This window comes from Aspergillus campestris (assembly GCF_002847485.1).
Source record: "Aspergillus campestris IBT 28561 chromosome Unknown P168scaffold_1, whole genome shotgun sequence".
NCBI lineage: Eukaryota > Fungi > Ascomycota > Eurotiomycetes > Eurotiales > Aspergillaceae > Aspergillus > Aspergillus campestris.
In genome coordinates, this window is record NW_020194336.1 from 1,176,481 (window position 1) to 1,192,460 (window position 15,980).

At 49.3% G+C, this 15,980-nt stretch overlaps 5 protein-coding genes across 5 annotated transcripts; 4 read left to right on the forward strand and 1 right to left on the reverse strand.

The window, feature by feature from the left end:
• Window positions 1-733: 733 nt before the first annotated feature.
• Window positions 734-1,874, forward strand: P168DRAFT_314225 (THUMP domain-containing protein; the record flags this gene model as incomplete). The annotated part of the gene is made up of 6 exons (XM_024839756.1): window positions 734-760; window positions 863-994; window positions 1,054-1,207; window positions 1,270-1,484; window positions 1,544-1,684; window positions 1,752-1,874. The coding sequence occupies 6 exons, from the start codon at window positions 734-736 to the stop codon at window positions 1,872-1,874; spliced, it is 792 nt and encodes a 263-aa protein (XP_024696691.1).
• Window positions 1,875-2,963: 1,089 nt separating this feature from the next.
• On the forward strand, window positions 2,964-4,195 carry P168DRAFT_323287 (phosphotransferase family protein). Its single transcript, XM_024840671.1, has 2 exons — window positions 2,964-3,953; window positions 4,030-4,195. Exons 1-2 carry the CDS (start codon window positions 3,097-3,099, stop codon window positions 4,160-4,162), a joined length of 990 nt encoding a protein of 329 aa, XP_024696692.1. The 5' UTR covers window positions 2,964-3,096; the 3' UTR covers window positions 4,163-4,195.
• A 571-nt stretch (window positions 4,196-4,766) lies between these two features.
• P168DRAFT_300862 (putative SNARE-dependent exocytosis protein (Sro7)) lies at window positions 4,767-8,398 on the forward strand. Its single transcript, XM_024838474.1, has 7 exons — window positions 4,767-4,939; window positions 5,005-5,344; window positions 5,402-6,976; window positions 7,036-7,591; window positions 7,648-7,769; window positions 7,833-8,123; window positions 8,186-8,398. The coding sequence occupies exons 1-7, from the start codon at window positions 4,853-4,855 to the stop codon at window positions 8,209-8,211; spliced, it is 2,997 nt and encodes a 998-aa protein (XP_024696693.1). The 5' UTR covers window positions 4,767-4,852; the 3' UTR covers window positions 8,212-8,398.
• A 1,010-nt stretch (window positions 8,399-9,408) lies between these two features.
• On the reverse strand, window positions 9,409-10,801 carry asf1 (nucleosome assembly factor ASF1). The gene is made up of 4 exons (XM_024838475.1): window positions 10,506-10,801; window positions 10,405-10,444; window positions 10,041-10,349; window positions 9,409-9,985 (listed from the first exon to the last, which is right to left on the reverse strand). The coding sequence occupies exons 1-4, from the start codon at window positions 10,612-10,614 to the stop codon at window positions 9,586-9,588; spliced, it is 858 nt and encodes a 285-aa protein (XP_024696694.1). The 5' UTR covers window positions 10,615-10,801; the 3' UTR covers window positions 9,409-9,585.
• A 159-nt stretch (window positions 10,802-10,960) lies between these two features.
• rna14 (cleavage polyadenylation factor subunit RNA14) lies at window positions 10,961-14,902 on the forward strand. The gene is made up of 6 exons (XM_024834043.1): window positions 10,961-11,088; window positions 11,159-12,120; window positions 12,182-12,613; window positions 12,665-13,667; window positions 13,733-14,449; window positions 14,544-14,902. The coding sequence occupies exons 2-6, from the start codon at window positions 11,218-11,220 to the stop codon at window positions 14,558-14,560; spliced, it is 3,072 nt and encodes a 1,023-aa protein (XP_024696695.1). The 5' UTR covers window positions 10,961-11,088; window positions 11,159-11,217; the 3' UTR covers window positions 14,561-14,902.
• Window positions 14,903-15,980: the final 1,078 nt, after the last annotated feature.

Here is a 15,980-nt window from a genome sequence, read left to right on the forward strand (position 1 = left end):
CCGGATAACTGCATCTTCACTCAAGCTCATTCGATCGGTTTAAGTCCGGATCTCCCGGGTGATACCAATATATGATCAGCTAACCAGCTAATCCCAATCAAGTTAATTGGATATAGTGACTGAGTCTGAAGCGCCGACTGGAGCTTGTTGGTGCTTGTTGGGAGGTGATCACTCAGTAGCATGCCACAAGCCTCACAGTAGATGAACATCCAATGATTCAAGGTAGACTGTCTACTTTAGGCTAAAGGTACAATTCTACGTGCACTCAATCATCTAGAAGTGATAATAGTCTTGTTTTCACTATCAAGAAATCAGTCCACTCTGAGACTCGGAGGTTGGTGGGGTGCCTTCACTGTCAGACGGAACTGCCCCACTATTCCTATCTTGGATTTCTGATCTCCCCGCTGTGCCACCCGCGGACATAGGCTTGCCATAGCTGTCGACCAGTAACGGAGAGTGATATTGGTAGATATCAGCTAGTTGCTCTTTGTTCTAAGGACAAAGTTACAGGCAAGGCATTTAGCTTCTGCTGTCATCAGGTCGGGGCTATACATGCTCAACGAATTAGAGGACCATCAGATTGAGATAACGCTGTTAAGTTGAGGAAAAGAAGAAACTAAACTCAAAACAGACAGCCAAAATTACGACTCGTTGAAACAAAACAATAAAAACAAGAATAAAAGGAGGAAGAAAGTCTATGGCCGGTCCGGGAAAAAGATCTTTCTCCGATAATATGTCTTCATCCTCCAAGAAGCAAAAGGTCTGTTCCCTGGTCATACGTTTGAAGGGGTCTGTCCCACCACTTCGATGGGCCCATGGATTAAGTCTGTTCATTGGCCAAGTTGTCTAATACACAGTATAGGGTGGCGTATCATGGCAAAAATCAAGAGGCAATAAGGTGACCATTGACACCGGAGACTGGGGAGTGTTTGTCACCTGCGATTTGGGAAGAGAACCGAAATGCATTGCTGAAGTACTGGATATTTTCTCGCAGGTTGGTTACCCAGAAAGAAATGGAAATATTTCGACTGCTCTAACCAATGGTATCTACAGAGCGTCGAGTCTTCGGGGCAGGGCGAGGAAGATGATGAGTCCGATGGAGACGAGGACGACATCGAGGCCCAGATCAGGAAAGAAGTCGAAGGCCTCAAGCCTGGCTCGGGCAAACCCCGTCTTTTCCAAGCGATCAGATTAGACACGCCCTGTGGTTCGTGCTGAGCTTTCATCCACTATCTACTGCATAACATCGTTGAGGCTAACGCTGCAAAGTGACATTCATACGATTCGACAAGTCTATTAATCCTGAGAAACTGGTGCATGAACTTTGTGAGGAGGCATATGCTCATCCTGAAAAGAAGCGAAGCCGCTATGTGAAACGCATGACGCCAATAACGTCCATCCGGAAGATACTCAGCGTGGACCTCGAGGTTTTCGCACGCGAGATTCTCAAGCCCTACTTCCATTCTGGCGGCCCCCCCAAGAAGGTATGTTCCTCTCCATGTTAATCCCGGGGGATACACCCAATTAACGTAGAGCATTACAGTATGCGATTCGACCGGCTATTCGGAGCAACTCCAAGTTTAACAGAGACAATGTGATCAAAACCATTGCCGATGTCGTGGGCAAAGAGCATCCTGTCGATCTTACGAACCCTGATCTGGTCATCCTTGTCGACGTCATTCAGGTATGATCTCTGCTAATTTATATATGCGCGGAGTGTCAAAGCACTGTTGCTAACCATGGGGCCACAGAATGTTGTCGGGATGAGCGTCGCTGGAAGCGATTATGATAAACTCAAGCGATACAATTTGGCTGAATTGTACAACCCAACTCCGAAACCAGATGAACAAAAGCCTGCAGAGTCCAAGGAGTGATGCATGGGTAGTAGCCCATGTCGGGTCCGGGACCCTTGTTCAAACCACGCTTTACATGTGTCAAATAGTTACATCCGCTGCCGAATTGCGACGAATTTGAAAAAAAAAATCTATCAGTTGATCGATACCCATGCACAGTGCAGCATAGGCGAGATTTCCTTATGAGTTACTATCGGTTCACTCCGACAATATCCAATGGTATGTTTGGAAGTATAAGAATGAAGAGAAATTCTATTTGGTTTGTCCAAGAAAGTATATCGCTGTCATCCTTGTCAACAACCATGTACCTCATTACCTCACTATGCGACAGTGCCCCAGTCGACGCTCAAAACAGCCGTGATAGATCTTCCCAAAAGAGACAGCGACATGTCATGAGTCAGTGCAGTAGATGAATCCATAACTAACAAATATATGACAAACATATCACCTATAGAGCTTTGACCTGTATAGAAAATCGCTCGTCTTCTGGAAGCCTTAGCCGTTCCAACACACCGTGCATGTGGGCCGGAACTACTGGAGCTGTTTTAATTAAGGCGCCTTAAAACGCTGCGTCGGCTTCGGCAATCCGGCCGTCTGATTGGATCGACCAGGTTCGCTTACATCGCACCTTTCTCAGAGCGGGAGACTTAGGCGAGCTCCAGCAGTTGCAAGCCTGCGGTTCGTGGGGTCGACTTCACGATCTCCCAATCCCAACCATTCAACACATGCGGTTGGTCGTTTCGAATTCGAGATTTTATAGATCTGACACTCGCTTAACCGGCTTGCTTTCGTTTATTCTGGATGCAATGGGGTTCGGTTAATGTCGACTCGGGAAGGGTCGAGTGTGGCGCCCCATCTTGATTGCCCAAAGAGCAGGCATTGCATGGACCCTCACCAGATGCCTCAAACGCATTCCACCGGCTTGCCCACTGGCAGCAAAGATGTTCAATTCGCAAGTGTACAATCTCGGTAAGGTAGATGGGGAACCGTTATGTGGACCACTGATTAGATGATCAATCCGAGGTTTTATTCATTATTATGTTCCTGTTGCTCTGTTTTTTTTTTCCTTTAATAAAGCTGCTATGCTCGAAGCAGCCATTGTAAACAATACTCGATGAACCCTTCTATTTGTTCGGTCATAGTTCGCCATCTAAGGAATTCCTATACCGCCTTACTCCTCGTGGTAAACACTACCCACGCACCATGCTGAACTCCCGTACCAAACACTAGGACCATCTATATCATGCCCCCTATAAGAGTGTTTGGTCCTCAAGATCTGGAACATGAAACGCTAAGGGAGCTTGAAACTGTCGTTGAGCGCATCTTTTCCCCGTCTGTGCATGTGGAAAGCATCGGTCTATTAGAGGGCCATCTCCATTTGATCCAGACCCTCACTCTCTCCAACGGAAAACGGATCCTTTTGAAGCAGCCACCAAAGCCGACCACCCCTCTGTTGCGGCGCGAACAGGTCCTGCTAGAAACAGAAGCTCGAGCTCTCGCACTCCTTGAGAAAAGCGCAATTCCATACGTTCCGTCGCTGCTCCTTTACGACCGTCGAGGCAGTCTACTAGGATCTCCTCTGATTGTACGACAATATACCCCGGGGGAGACACTCCAGGAAATAGAGGCTCGCCTCAGTAACCAAAACCGCCAGGACCTCGACAGAAGCCTGGGGTCTTTGGCGAGTCAGATCGGAGGGCACGTGGCGGAATCGTTCGGCTTCCTGGATGAAGTCGCGCGTGGGTCAGGCAAAAAGTCGTGGAAAGAGGTGTTTGTTGCCCTTGTGGAAAATATCATTCGCGACTCTGAAGATGTCTTTGTCAACATCCCCTACACGGAGATCAGGCAGCACGTTCGTCGTCTATCGCCGGCCCTTGACGAAGTAACGGTACCACGGCTTGTGGTCATGGACCTTGGTCGACCATCACAAGTACTGTTAAATCCGGAGACGAAACAGGTTTCGGGGATCATAGACTTTGGGAACACACTTTGGGGCGATATTCTCATGGCTGAGATTTTCGAGGACCCCTCGTCGGCAGTATTCGATGGATATGGGAGCCTGCCGATCAAAAGTGAATCGGAAAGGACTCGACAATTACTGTACGTTTGGGCTCAAGCTGGACATCTTACGTGCGAAAATTGACAACGTGCTAATCGGTATTTGTTTGCTGAATAGATATGCCTGCTATCGCTCTGTGTGTCGAATCATCACAGAGTATTATCGACATCGCAATGTAACTGCCGAGATGGACTCCCGACGACAATTGACGACGATATTGGCGAAATTGTCTACAATCAAAAGCCCTTGAGACCATCACGGCATCTCTTGTTGTAGTTCAAGGCGGAAAATTGGGGCTACATTTAGCTTATCCTGTGTCAGAGCACTCTGTACAGAAATATATATGCGCGGGCGTTACTATATACCTTAGTAGTTGCTGAGGTTCGTCACTACAAGAAGGGTCAGAATCAAGGTCTATCGCTGCCTGGTTGATCTGGCAGTCAATCTTTATGCCTGAACACTTCACATTGCTTGGGCTACGTTGCAGTGGTCATTTCCACTGGTTGCATGGATTCTTTTGTAGATCCCAACCTCCAGTTTGGTGCAGCAACAAATGTATATAACAAAATCATAGATTCAAATCTTCTCTTCTTTACCAAAAAGCAATATATATCATTATCGTATCACTGATATTGTAATGCTGGGACAAAGAACCCAGAATGATGATACCGGTGGCACTGGCATCCCATACCTCAATAGTCACTAAACTCCTTCCGGACAGTAAGGTGGGGCCGATCGACCGCCCCGCGACCAGCGCTGGCAAATGGCGTCAATTGAACACTCCGCGGCATGAATGGAGATGCCTTGAGGTCCTCCATCAAACACCTGCAAGGTTTCTGTTCCGCCTTTTTGAGGTTTCATACTACCACCTCCTTCTCCCGCTTCCATATATTTCTTTATTCTTTCCATCGTTTTGGGAAACCCCAAACTCTAATGCAATATGGCACATTTCCTGCGAGGAAAGCAAGCCGGAATACAGAAGGACTTTTCCGAGGGGCTGTCGCCAGATCTGTTCGCGATCGATGATGTAGGTTCCCCGCAAGCTGTGGTTTGAGAAGAGATCAGTACTGATGAATATTACTTTATTTGCAGTTCGCACGATACGGTATCAATTCCCAGGTCAGCGTTATCGCATACGATCCGGTTCAGTCTCTCCTGGCGGTGGGCACAAGTGACACCCAGTTTGGATGCGGCCAAATTTATGTCTTCGGTCAACGACGAGTAACTGCCATCTTCAACTTGCCTCGAAAGGCGTCCGCCAAATTCCTCCAATTTTGCGCCGACAAGCTTATCAGCGTCGACTCCAAGAGTGAAATATCTGTCTTCTCGCTCGACACCAAACAGACGCTTGTCTCTCATACCCCGCCGAACCATGTCAGTGCATTGTTGACCGATCCGAGCCTCGACTATGCGTTCATTGGTCTGCAAAACGGTATGTGGAAATACTTGGTAGGAGGAGAGATGATCAGGTATTGACGGGTTGATACAGGGGATATCATTGCCTATGACCTGGACCGCGAATCCCTCACGCCGTTCAGGGTCTCGAACCTCTGGGTCCAGCGCAATCCTCGGGCGCGCTTCTGTCCAGTGGTTTCGCTCGCATTTTCGCCTCGCGACATTGGCAAGGTCTTGGTGGGATATCCGGACGGAGCCGTCGTGTTTTCGTTCAAGCAAAACATCGCGCAGCACTACTTCGAGTATGAGGTACCTCCTGGCGCTCTGGGGGGCAACTCCAATGTCCCGTTACACGATCTGCACAAACCTCGATTAACCAGGGCGCTGTGGCACCCAAATGGGGTCTTCATATTAACGGTGCACGACGACAACAGTCTGGTCTTTTGGGACTCAAAAGACGGCCGCAAGTTGATGGCTAGGTCGATACAGACGGCGGACGTTGATCAGCCAGGTGTCCAACCTCAGACCGGAGGGGCTGCGACCGGTTTGATCAATCCCATCACGCAAATTGCGTGGTGTGTAAAGGCCAACGGTGATGATAGTGGTCTGTTGATAGCTGGTGGTCGACCAAAGGCAGAGTCCAACAAAGGGCTTACCTTCATTGATTTGGGGTCAAGCCCGAACTATCAGACCTCTTCTTGGGCCATGATCACCAAATATTTTGCGGAACCGCAGGGAATTACCAATCTTCCCACCCCTCCTGGTGCGGAGGTTGCAGACTTCTGTCTCCTTCCCCGCGCCTCGCCTTATTATGCCGGCGCCCACGATCCGATTGCCCTTATGACCATCCTCTCCTCAGGCGAGCTGATCACCATGAGTTTCCCGAGTGGCCATCCCATCACTCCGACTAACATGATCCACCCGTCTCTCACTTTTGTTCATCCGTTTGTGAACAAGATCAAATTAACTGCAGTGGAGCGCGGAGCTTGGCTTGGTCTCAAGGAGAGGCGATCGCAGGGGCCCAAGTTCCTCCAGGGTGGCGCCGAAGCAAGAAGGGCGCTCAAGCGATTTGAAAATCGGAATGTCATTACCACCGCCCATGGAGACGGGACTGTCCGCCTGTGGGACGTGGGACACGACGATGAGGTCGAAAATGGGGACGTCATCCAAGTGGACTTGGCGCGGGCTGTGGGCCGAGTCGGCAATGTTGAAGTTTCAGAGATTTCCCTGAGTGGCTCGACTGGCGAAATATCTATTGGCCTCAAATCCGGAGAATTCGTGATCTTCAGATGGGGCAACAACCCGAGCTTCGGCCGCGAAGAGCCTCCGGGTGCCAACCAGGGACCAGGGATGCTAACCAAAGTCACCCATAGGACTGATCCTGTGTTGAGGGCGGGCTTCCTCCCACTGACACTGCTGGACATGCAGCAGGGACCAGTGACTGCCTTGAAGCATAGCCAAGTTGGTTTTGTCGCAGCTGGCTTCCAAAACGGTGGCATTGTCATCATCGATCTCCGTGGCCCGGCCATTATCCACACGGCCCATTTATCTGAACTGACCAAGGCCAACAAACGGGGTAGCTTCCTCGGAAAGCATCGTGCCTCGGAAGCGCCGGTGCCGGAGTGGCCTACAAGCATTGAATTTGGCGTATTGACGTTAGAAGGTGACGGTAAGGACAGAGTTTCCCTTCTCAAGAAAAAAGCCAGATTATACTAATCCGATTCTCAGACTACTCGAGCATTTGCTGCTTTGTGGGAACTAGTAAGGGACACCTTGCAACTTTTAAAATAATCCCCGCGAGCAATGGGGCCTACGAGGCCCAATTCGCTGGTGCTTTGCTGCTAGACGACAAAGTCATCAAGATCTCGCCCGTCAATGCCGACACTGGTAACCCTGCCTTGGCGACACCGAACGCCGTCGGAGGCTTGAGGAACGGTACTAGAGTCAACGGCGTTGTCATCGCAGTGACCGTCTCCGGATGTAGGATCTTCAAGCCAGCCACCTCGAAGGGTGCTCATAAAAGCTGGGATGACTTTTTGTGTGACTCCGCCGAAGTCGTCCATGTCGAAGGCCGAGGCCATACTTTGATTGGACTTTTCGGCGATGGTCATGTTCGCGCGTTCTCAATCCCTGGACTCAAAGAAGTTGGCTGCAGTCCCATTGGACACATGGCTGAGATGAGACGCCTTTCGGATGCTACCATTTGCTCGAACGGGACCGTTCTTCTCTGGACGGGGCCCTCTCAAGTGGGACTATTCAACGTTTGGTCATCCGGACCAGGAGTGTAAGAACTATTTCCTTCCCTATTTCCTACCATCGGGTGCTAAAAAGATTATACAGGCGGCCTTCGGAAGACCGACTTTTCAACGCAGAAGCCCAACTCCCCCCACGACCAACTATCAGCAACATCCAATGGATATCCGGCACGCAATACGTATCTCCAGCCGACATGGACATTCTCAGTTCGTACCACCCCCCCAAAAGCTATCATAAGGGACAATTACACACTAACACATATCTCACAGTCGGAGGCCCCGACCGACCATTATCCAAAAAGATGCAAGAACAAGTGCGCCTCGACGACCAAGAACGCCGAAGACTCGACCGGGAAAACCGAACTCCGACCAATATGTCGAGCCAGTCTCAAAGCAGCCAGGAAGGATACTGGTCGTACATGCAACGCCAGGTGCAAGAGCGTACCGAGAAGCTCAGTATGGCCGGCGACCAGATGGATCGTCTAGAGGAAAACAGCAGCGGCTGGGCTCGGGATGTCAACAAGTATGTTCAGAATCAGAAGAAGAAGGCTGTTTTGGGTGGTAAGTACCAATTTTTCCTATTCTGTATGGTATACTGTCGGTCGTGCTAATCAAGTTGATAGCGTTGGGGGCGAAGTTTGGTCTTTGAAGGATGAACGTTTTACAAAGGGAATTGACAGACAGACTGTGGAAGGAGAATTTATTCTTAATTACATACCCCGATATCTTTATACATTTTATAAAACTGTGTTTTGGGTGCTTGTTATACTTATTTCATACGTGATTCTGCGTGGTAATGGGCGGAGCTCTTTGTTGGTTTTTTTTTTTTTTTTTTTCTAAGTTGTCAGATAGCAATATCAGTATACTATTTATTCACTGGTCGAAGTAGGTTTGGGTATAGGTACAATCACCTAAAAGATAGGTCACTTTATAAAGTACCTACCAGCGAACATAAATCAACTACCTTAAATCAGATAAGGTGAATTCCCAGCACAGTATAACTCAAGTATATCCACTCCTGTAGTCCCAACATCCATACATATCGTTATCTACCCAGTACATACCATGCTGTGAGCCCCGGCGAACAACCTGTCACTGTCAATTGGAAAGTGTATCTACAACACCCATGTTCTAAAGTCTTTTAGACAAAAAGAGAACTGGGTGAATCTAGAACAGGTTCCTATTCCCCTAATCACAGGTGAAAACAACGAGATCCAAACTACCTCCCATGTCACTCCAAGACTGGCTGAATTATGATGTAACTGATTGACACCGGGGATAGATATCACTTGAACAGCTGTTTAGTAGAAGTAACTACTAACTATCATAGTAGTTAGGATATGCATAACAACTGCGAGGGTTAGATCTTCACAAAGTCTGGACTTGATGATGTCTCTAACCCTGGTTGCTGAGCTGGTAATCTCCTTCTTGTGATGTGGGCCCCCTTTTTTTTCAAATACGCGAGGTGAAGCGCAGTAGCTTGCTGCTATAAGAAAAGAATGCAAAATAACAAAAGCTGTGGCGATCGGCAGATGAGAGATCAATGGCGAGGAAGGAGAGCGCGGGGGGGGGGGGGGGGGGTGTCCTGCTGTGCACTGAGAGAATTTTAGCTACATTGCAAATGAGGTCCCTGTGCCCGACAATTCATCCAGGCCTTGCGTTCAGCTGTGAGGGATATATTGATGGTGGTCCATATCTCTGCAGACCGCTGAAGATCCCTGCGTGTAGTGCAGGCTGAGGTGGAACTTGGTTGAGGGACGTACTATGTATCCCTTTGGTTCTTCACCATGGTTACCGGGTATATTGATGGAAGGAATGTTTATTTGGTTGTTGACATGTTATTGATTTGGTTCTATATCGTAAACTAAATGGTGCATATGTGAAAGTAAAGGTAAGGTATGTATGGGGAGCTCCTATATCATGAAACGTTGCAACCGATCATAAAATCATATGAAGAAAAGGATGGGCAAACATTCAACAATCCAGTTCGTAAATTTGGATATAACGGGGATGGTGCTTCAAATCAGTGCACCATGACCTCCGGATGGGCAGGCTGGACCGGGTGGTTGGACTTGGAGTCATCTTTCTGCTCCGAATCGTCGCCCATTTCGACGTCCTCGTCGCCGTCGGCGCCATCTTCTTCGTCAAGGTCGTCATCGTCATCGTCGCTTTCGTCTTCGATATCCTCGCTTTCATTACCGTCGGAGATTTCCTCCTCGTCTTCTTCTTTGACAGGAGTGGGCTCGGCACCCTCCATTTCGTGATCTTCAGCCTTTGGCTCTTTGCCATGATCGGCTAACTCCTTTACCAAGGCAGCTTCAAGCTCTGTTTCTTCAACACCGTAGGCACCGCTGTCATCTTCAAGGTTGTCGGCCTCTGGCTGGTCAGGCGGGTATTCGGCAGGGGCAGACTCCTCAGTATCCCTTGGAGATGTTAGTTTACAGCAATGAAAGAAGGCAATTATAGAAAACGGCATACCATTTGATGGCAAATCGAGTCACTCGCGGCTTCTCAGCAAGGATGTTCCGGCGGATGCGTTCAATGATGGGTTTCGCAGGCGGGTCGGCCATGAGCTCCTCCGAATCGTACTCATTGTTCACGTAGTATCCCACACGAACGAATTCCCTCCCGTCGTAGCTGCATGTGAGGAGGATCACGGTGACACCGAGGATTTCAGAAGTGGGGATCCGCTTGAGATCGGGGGCATCGGCCTCGAAGATGAACTTGTTGACTCCAACAGGTATGGGCCCGACAAGAAGAGAGTCCAGCTCTTGGTCGTACTCCGAGCTGTTCAAATTAGCGCTAATATTCGACAAGGACGACCCGGCCGGCTTCAACTTACGAGGTTGCAGAACCGACATAAGTGAGCTTCCATTCCAAATCTAAAGGAAAAGGCTCTTAATCAGTATTGCGATCGCGATTAATTTTTGATTTCGAACAAACCTTTCTGGAGCTGCTCAAGACACTCAAAAGTGATCTCGAATTGATACGGGTCGAGGAACGTCGCTGGGTTGTTGACGATCTTCACCCCGAGGAGAGAGACGACCGACATGGCGATAGGTGGGCGCGAGTTTCGCGATGAGATTTGGGTTGGGTATATAGGTTTGGGCCGAGGGCTCTGTATTGGAAGTATAGAATGCGGGGAAGGTTTTAGAATCCAAGTCAGGAGATAGAAAGGACTTTAAATAGGATCAGGAGAAAGAACTGGAGGAGTTCATCGAGGGGGAGAGATGCACCAGCAAAGCAGCAAGTAATTAAATTGACCAACCCTAGAAAGAAAGATCGACGACGCGCCGCGTTTTGGACGCATTCTCGCGCTCACCGCCCTCTGTCACGTGAGCGCATGCGTGACAGCTGCAGCTTCTGCCAAGCGTGTGGAACAGCAGCAGCAGCATCATCTCCAGTTGGGACCAACAGTGCGTGTCCACCAGTCGGTCTGTCCTCTTAACCCATTAGAATCTTTCGTGATTGTCTTAGGGACTAAATACAATTACCGAAATTCGCTTCTCCCCTCCCACTCTTTCTAGTATGTGGTCTATTCCCCAAAGAACACCCCCTTCGCGGAGAGATCTCCATGTCGCTAACCGGATCGCAAGACAGAAATTGTCTGTTTACACTTTCCCCCTAATTGCGCTTGAGGTCACATTCTTCTGTCATGGCTGATGAAGACGCCGAGAAGGCCTTTTTCCAGGCCCAGGCAGATCATGCGGAATCTGCGGAATATAAGGCCGATGGGGAAGAGGGTGCAGATAATTCAGACTCAGACGAATATGATCCATCAAACACGCTACAAGACGAATACTCTACTACCCCAACAGACACCAAACAAAACGAAAGTGCTCCCCCAGATGCCTCCGCTCCAGAGCAACAGCAACCCGACGATGTCTCCCCTCCCGCGGACACGGATCCTGCTCAGCAGACTGGCAGTGACCAGCCATCTCAGACACCTCAACGCGCTGAGTCCCAGGAAGCAACACCGGCTTCCACATCTGGTACGAACTCTGCACAGCCAAAGACCAGAACAATTGGGGGTTTTGTGGTCGAGGATGAGGATGAGGATGAGGCGGGCGATGCAGATTATGAGCCTCCGGCTGTACTAGGTGTTGAGGACATGAATAGTATACCTGTGAATGTGCCTCAGCAACCCATTTCAGGAAATGCAAATGAAGATACTTCTACCCCTGATGTATCGTTGGATCAAGCTGCGCAGCAGTCTGCCAACGCGAAAAATGTTTCCAATAGTTCTTTTCACCCTTTTGCCGCTGATTCTAAAAATGAGGCCTCGACCCCATCGGGCCAGGACCTGTACAACTCACGTACCCCACAGCTGGAGAATGTGCAAAGCAGCGCTGCCGTTACTCCTACTCCTGAATCTCCATCCACTTCGAAGGGTCGCTTGCCCCATGACCGCATCGGTATCTTGGAGGACAGAATCCAAGAGGACCCTCGCGGAGATATCCCTGCCTGGCTTGAATTAATTAATGAACACAGAAGCCGCAACAGGATTGATAATGCTCGCGATGTCTACGAACGTTTCCTGACTGTCTTCCCATTTGCCGTGAGTCATCCGCGCCATTCATTATTACACAAAAGCAAAAACTCATTCTTTAAATTCCCAGGCTGCACAATGGGTGGCATACGCAAATATGGAGTCCGAACTCAACGAGCTCTACCGTCTGGAACAAATCTTCAATAGAACTCTGTTGACGATTCCTGATGTCCAGCTCTGGACCGTGTATCTGGACTACGTCCGTCGGCGAAACCCTTTATCCACAGATAAGTCTGGACAGTCGAGAGCAATCATCTCATCTGCCTACGATCTAGCTTTTCAGTATGTCGGTGTAGATAAGGACTCCGGCTCGATTTGGGCAGATTACGTGCAGTTTATTCGCTCCGGACCTGGTAATGTTGGAGGCTCGGGATGGCAAGACCAGCAGAAAATGGATTTACTCCGGAAGGCATACCAGAAAGCTATAGGTGTGCCGACCCAGGCCGTCAACACACTGTGGAAGGAGTACGACCAGTTTGAGATGGGATTGAACAAGCTTACGGTAACCCTAACGCCATATCCACTTCACATATTGTTACTGACCGTTTGATAGGGCCGAAAATTCCTTCAGGAACAGTCTCCAGCTTACATGACTGCGCGAAGCTCATATACGGAACTGCAAAATATCACCAGGGATCTCAACCGGACATCCCTGCCCCGGTTCCCTCCTGTTCCAGGCTCCGAGGGCGATGTTGATTTCGCACAGCAAGTTGACATCTGGAAGCGCTGGATCCAATGGGAGAAGGGCGACCCTCTTGTTTTGAAGGAGGAAGACATGGCAGCATTCAAATCGCGAGTCGTATACGTCTACAAGCAGGCTTTGATGGCACTCAGGTTTTTGCCGGAAATGTGGTTTGAAGCGGCTGAGTTCTGTTTCCTCAACGACCTGGAAACCGAAGGGAATGAATTTCTGAAACACGGTGTCGATGCTAATCCGGAAAGCTGCCTGCTCGCGTTCAAGCGAGCTGACCGTCTGGAGATCACTTCGGAATCTGAGCAAGACCCTATCAAGCGAGGTGCGAAAGTCCGCGAACCTTATGATCGTTTGCTGGATGCTCTGTACGATTTGATCAGCAAGGCCCGGACGCGGGAATCACAGGACGTCGCTGGCTTGGAAGAACACTTTGCACGAAATTACCCCAACAAACAGCCGTCCAACGACGATGACGATGACGACCAGAACCAGGAGTCAAAGTCACTAGAGTTAATGAAGAGCGCTCAGATTGAAGCACTACGAAATGCGCACGCCATTCAGATTGGGATACTCTCAAGGACGGTCTCCTTTGCTTGGATTGCTCTTATGCGTGCAATGCGGCGCATCCAAGGCAAGGGAAAACCTGGAGAGATGCCCGGCTCGAGACAGGTCTTTGCCGATGCTCGCAAGAGGGGGCGTATCACAAGCGATGTCTACATCGCCAGTGCGCTTATCGAATACCATTGCTACAAGGACCCTGCAGCTACTAAGATCTTTGAGCGTGGCGCTAAGCTCTTCCCCGATGACGAGAACTTTGCTCTTGAATACTTGAAGCACTTGATCGACATCAACGATGTCATCAGTAAGTTGAGCCTTGATCCTCATTTCATGCCCCCTAGAACTGGTTACTGATCCTTCTATTTTTAGATGCCAGAGCGGTGTTCGAAATGACTGTGAGAAAGCTAGCGTCCAACCCAGAGAATGTACACAAAGCCAAGCCAATCTTTGCGTTCCTGCACGAATACGAGTCGCGCTATGGTGATCTCGTCCAAGTCATCAACCTTGAAAGCCGGATGCGTGAATTGTTCCCTGAGGACCCAACATTAGAGCAATTTGCGCACCGTTACTCGACTGCTGCCTTTGACCCAACTGCCGTCCGCCCGATTATCTCTCCGTCTCAAATGAGGCCAAAGCAAGCCTTCCCCCAGGAGCAAATGGCGTCTCGCCATGGCACTCTCTCTCCAAGATATCCCGAAACAACGGTCGCAGACTCGCCAAAGAGGCCGTTGGAAGATTTCGACGAGGACGGAAGTAGACCCCGGAAATTTGCACGAGCCGAGTCACCCTTGAAGACGACCCAAAAGCGGCAGTTGGAACAGCAAAAGCGACCCCAGCCCGTCGGAGTCCAGGCGTCCCAATTCCGATCTCAGGGGTCCCCGGCCCCATTACCCCGAGATATCGTTTATCTACTGAGCATCATCCCGTCGGCATCCGCATACACGGCTGGAAGGTTTTCCCCCGAGAAAATGGTCGATCTCATCCGGAGGATAGATATGCCAAGCTCTATCTCCCAGATCCCACTTCCACAATCAGTCCGAGGGCTTGGGGGCGGCCAAGCACCCATGGGGTCGCAGCCATTTTCTGGTATGTTTTACCCTCGATCTTGGTGTCCCATTTTTGAGACCCTTTCCAACACCCACCCGTTCAATCGATCAAATCAGCTAACCCGATACCATAGGCATGTACCGTTCCTAAACTCCTTTAATGTCTCCAGACTGCCTCGATGACGTGCATTACCGATCTCCTCCTTTGACTTCGCGATGACATCGCCTCACATACCCGCGTGGCCCAAACTGTATAGTCCTCTTCAGTACCGCTTGCATTCGGGGATCGGCGTTCAATCCTGGTTTGGCCCACATCTTTGAATGTTCGATGGCCACGGCCCAGGTCAGGTATCTCATTCTGGATTAGTTTTATCGTTTTTACCTTCTCTTTCTTGGTTGGATTTGTTGCTCGCGTCAGGTGTGGCTTGTACAGGCACGGTTGTAAAATGGCTATCGAACAAACTAGTCTGGAATGAATCAGAGATATCGTGACTTGGCTGTTTTGACTATGATCTTTCGTAGAGCTATAGTGTAAGTCATTGATTGGCTAAGGCGATTCCTATACTTGTACATCTTAGGTGGTCCTCACTCTCGATCAATCCGAATACTTTGGCCATGTCGACTTCTCTTCCCTCCCACTGCACTCCAGTATAAACCGTCTTGATAACGTCCTTGCCCGTGCTTTCTACCTGCCATACAGGGCGCGTGTATAGCCGTTCATTCCAATATAACTAGAAAACTTCTATGCTACAGCATAAAAGGTCTCCCTCTTGACTGCAACTACCTGGCAAGTTTTCTCTCTAGGTAGCCTTCCCCTCCAACGAGCAATCATTTGACCCAGAAGATCAGCCATGGGAAATTGAGAACTTGCTCACAGCAACCTCACTAGGTCTCTCAACTACACGTCTCTTAACACGTCCACCACCACGTCCACTCCAAACACCACACGCATCTCCTTCTCACTTCAAATCAACATTCCATCTTCCCATCTACTCATTCTAAATCATCTGAAGGTAAGTCAAGTATCAGGCCTTCATCTCTTACATGAAGCTTCATCTTCTATCATCCTCTACAACCTTCCTCTCCAAAAGCTCCTTCTCTTTCCTTGACTTTTCCTCCACCGCACCTTCCATCTTCTGCCATCTGTTCCTTCTCGAGTTGTTGTCTTCGTCGCGTGCCTGTCACGTCTCTGCCACGCCTCACGTACCTTCCTAGCAACCAACGCGTTTGTGTATACACAGCTTCGCGTTCTCCTCTCCTCTTTTCCAAGCTTCACCATACCATAGTCCTCTCTTCTGCTTCATCTCTCCATCATCCTCATCTTCTCTACACACCTACCTCTTCTCTACATACCTACCTCTTCTATTATCTCCACCTCACTTTTGCCAACCTCTGACCTCTTCCCCAATCTCACTCTGCTGTTCCTTCCTGCTAGGAAGCTTTCACCTCATCTTATCCTTGTAAGCTCCTTCCGTCCTATTCTACCTGATCTTCTCCTACTCTCTCGTCTTTCTTTTCCACCATCCTTACTCTCCTTCATTATTATCCTACCCGTAACTTCCTATCAGTCT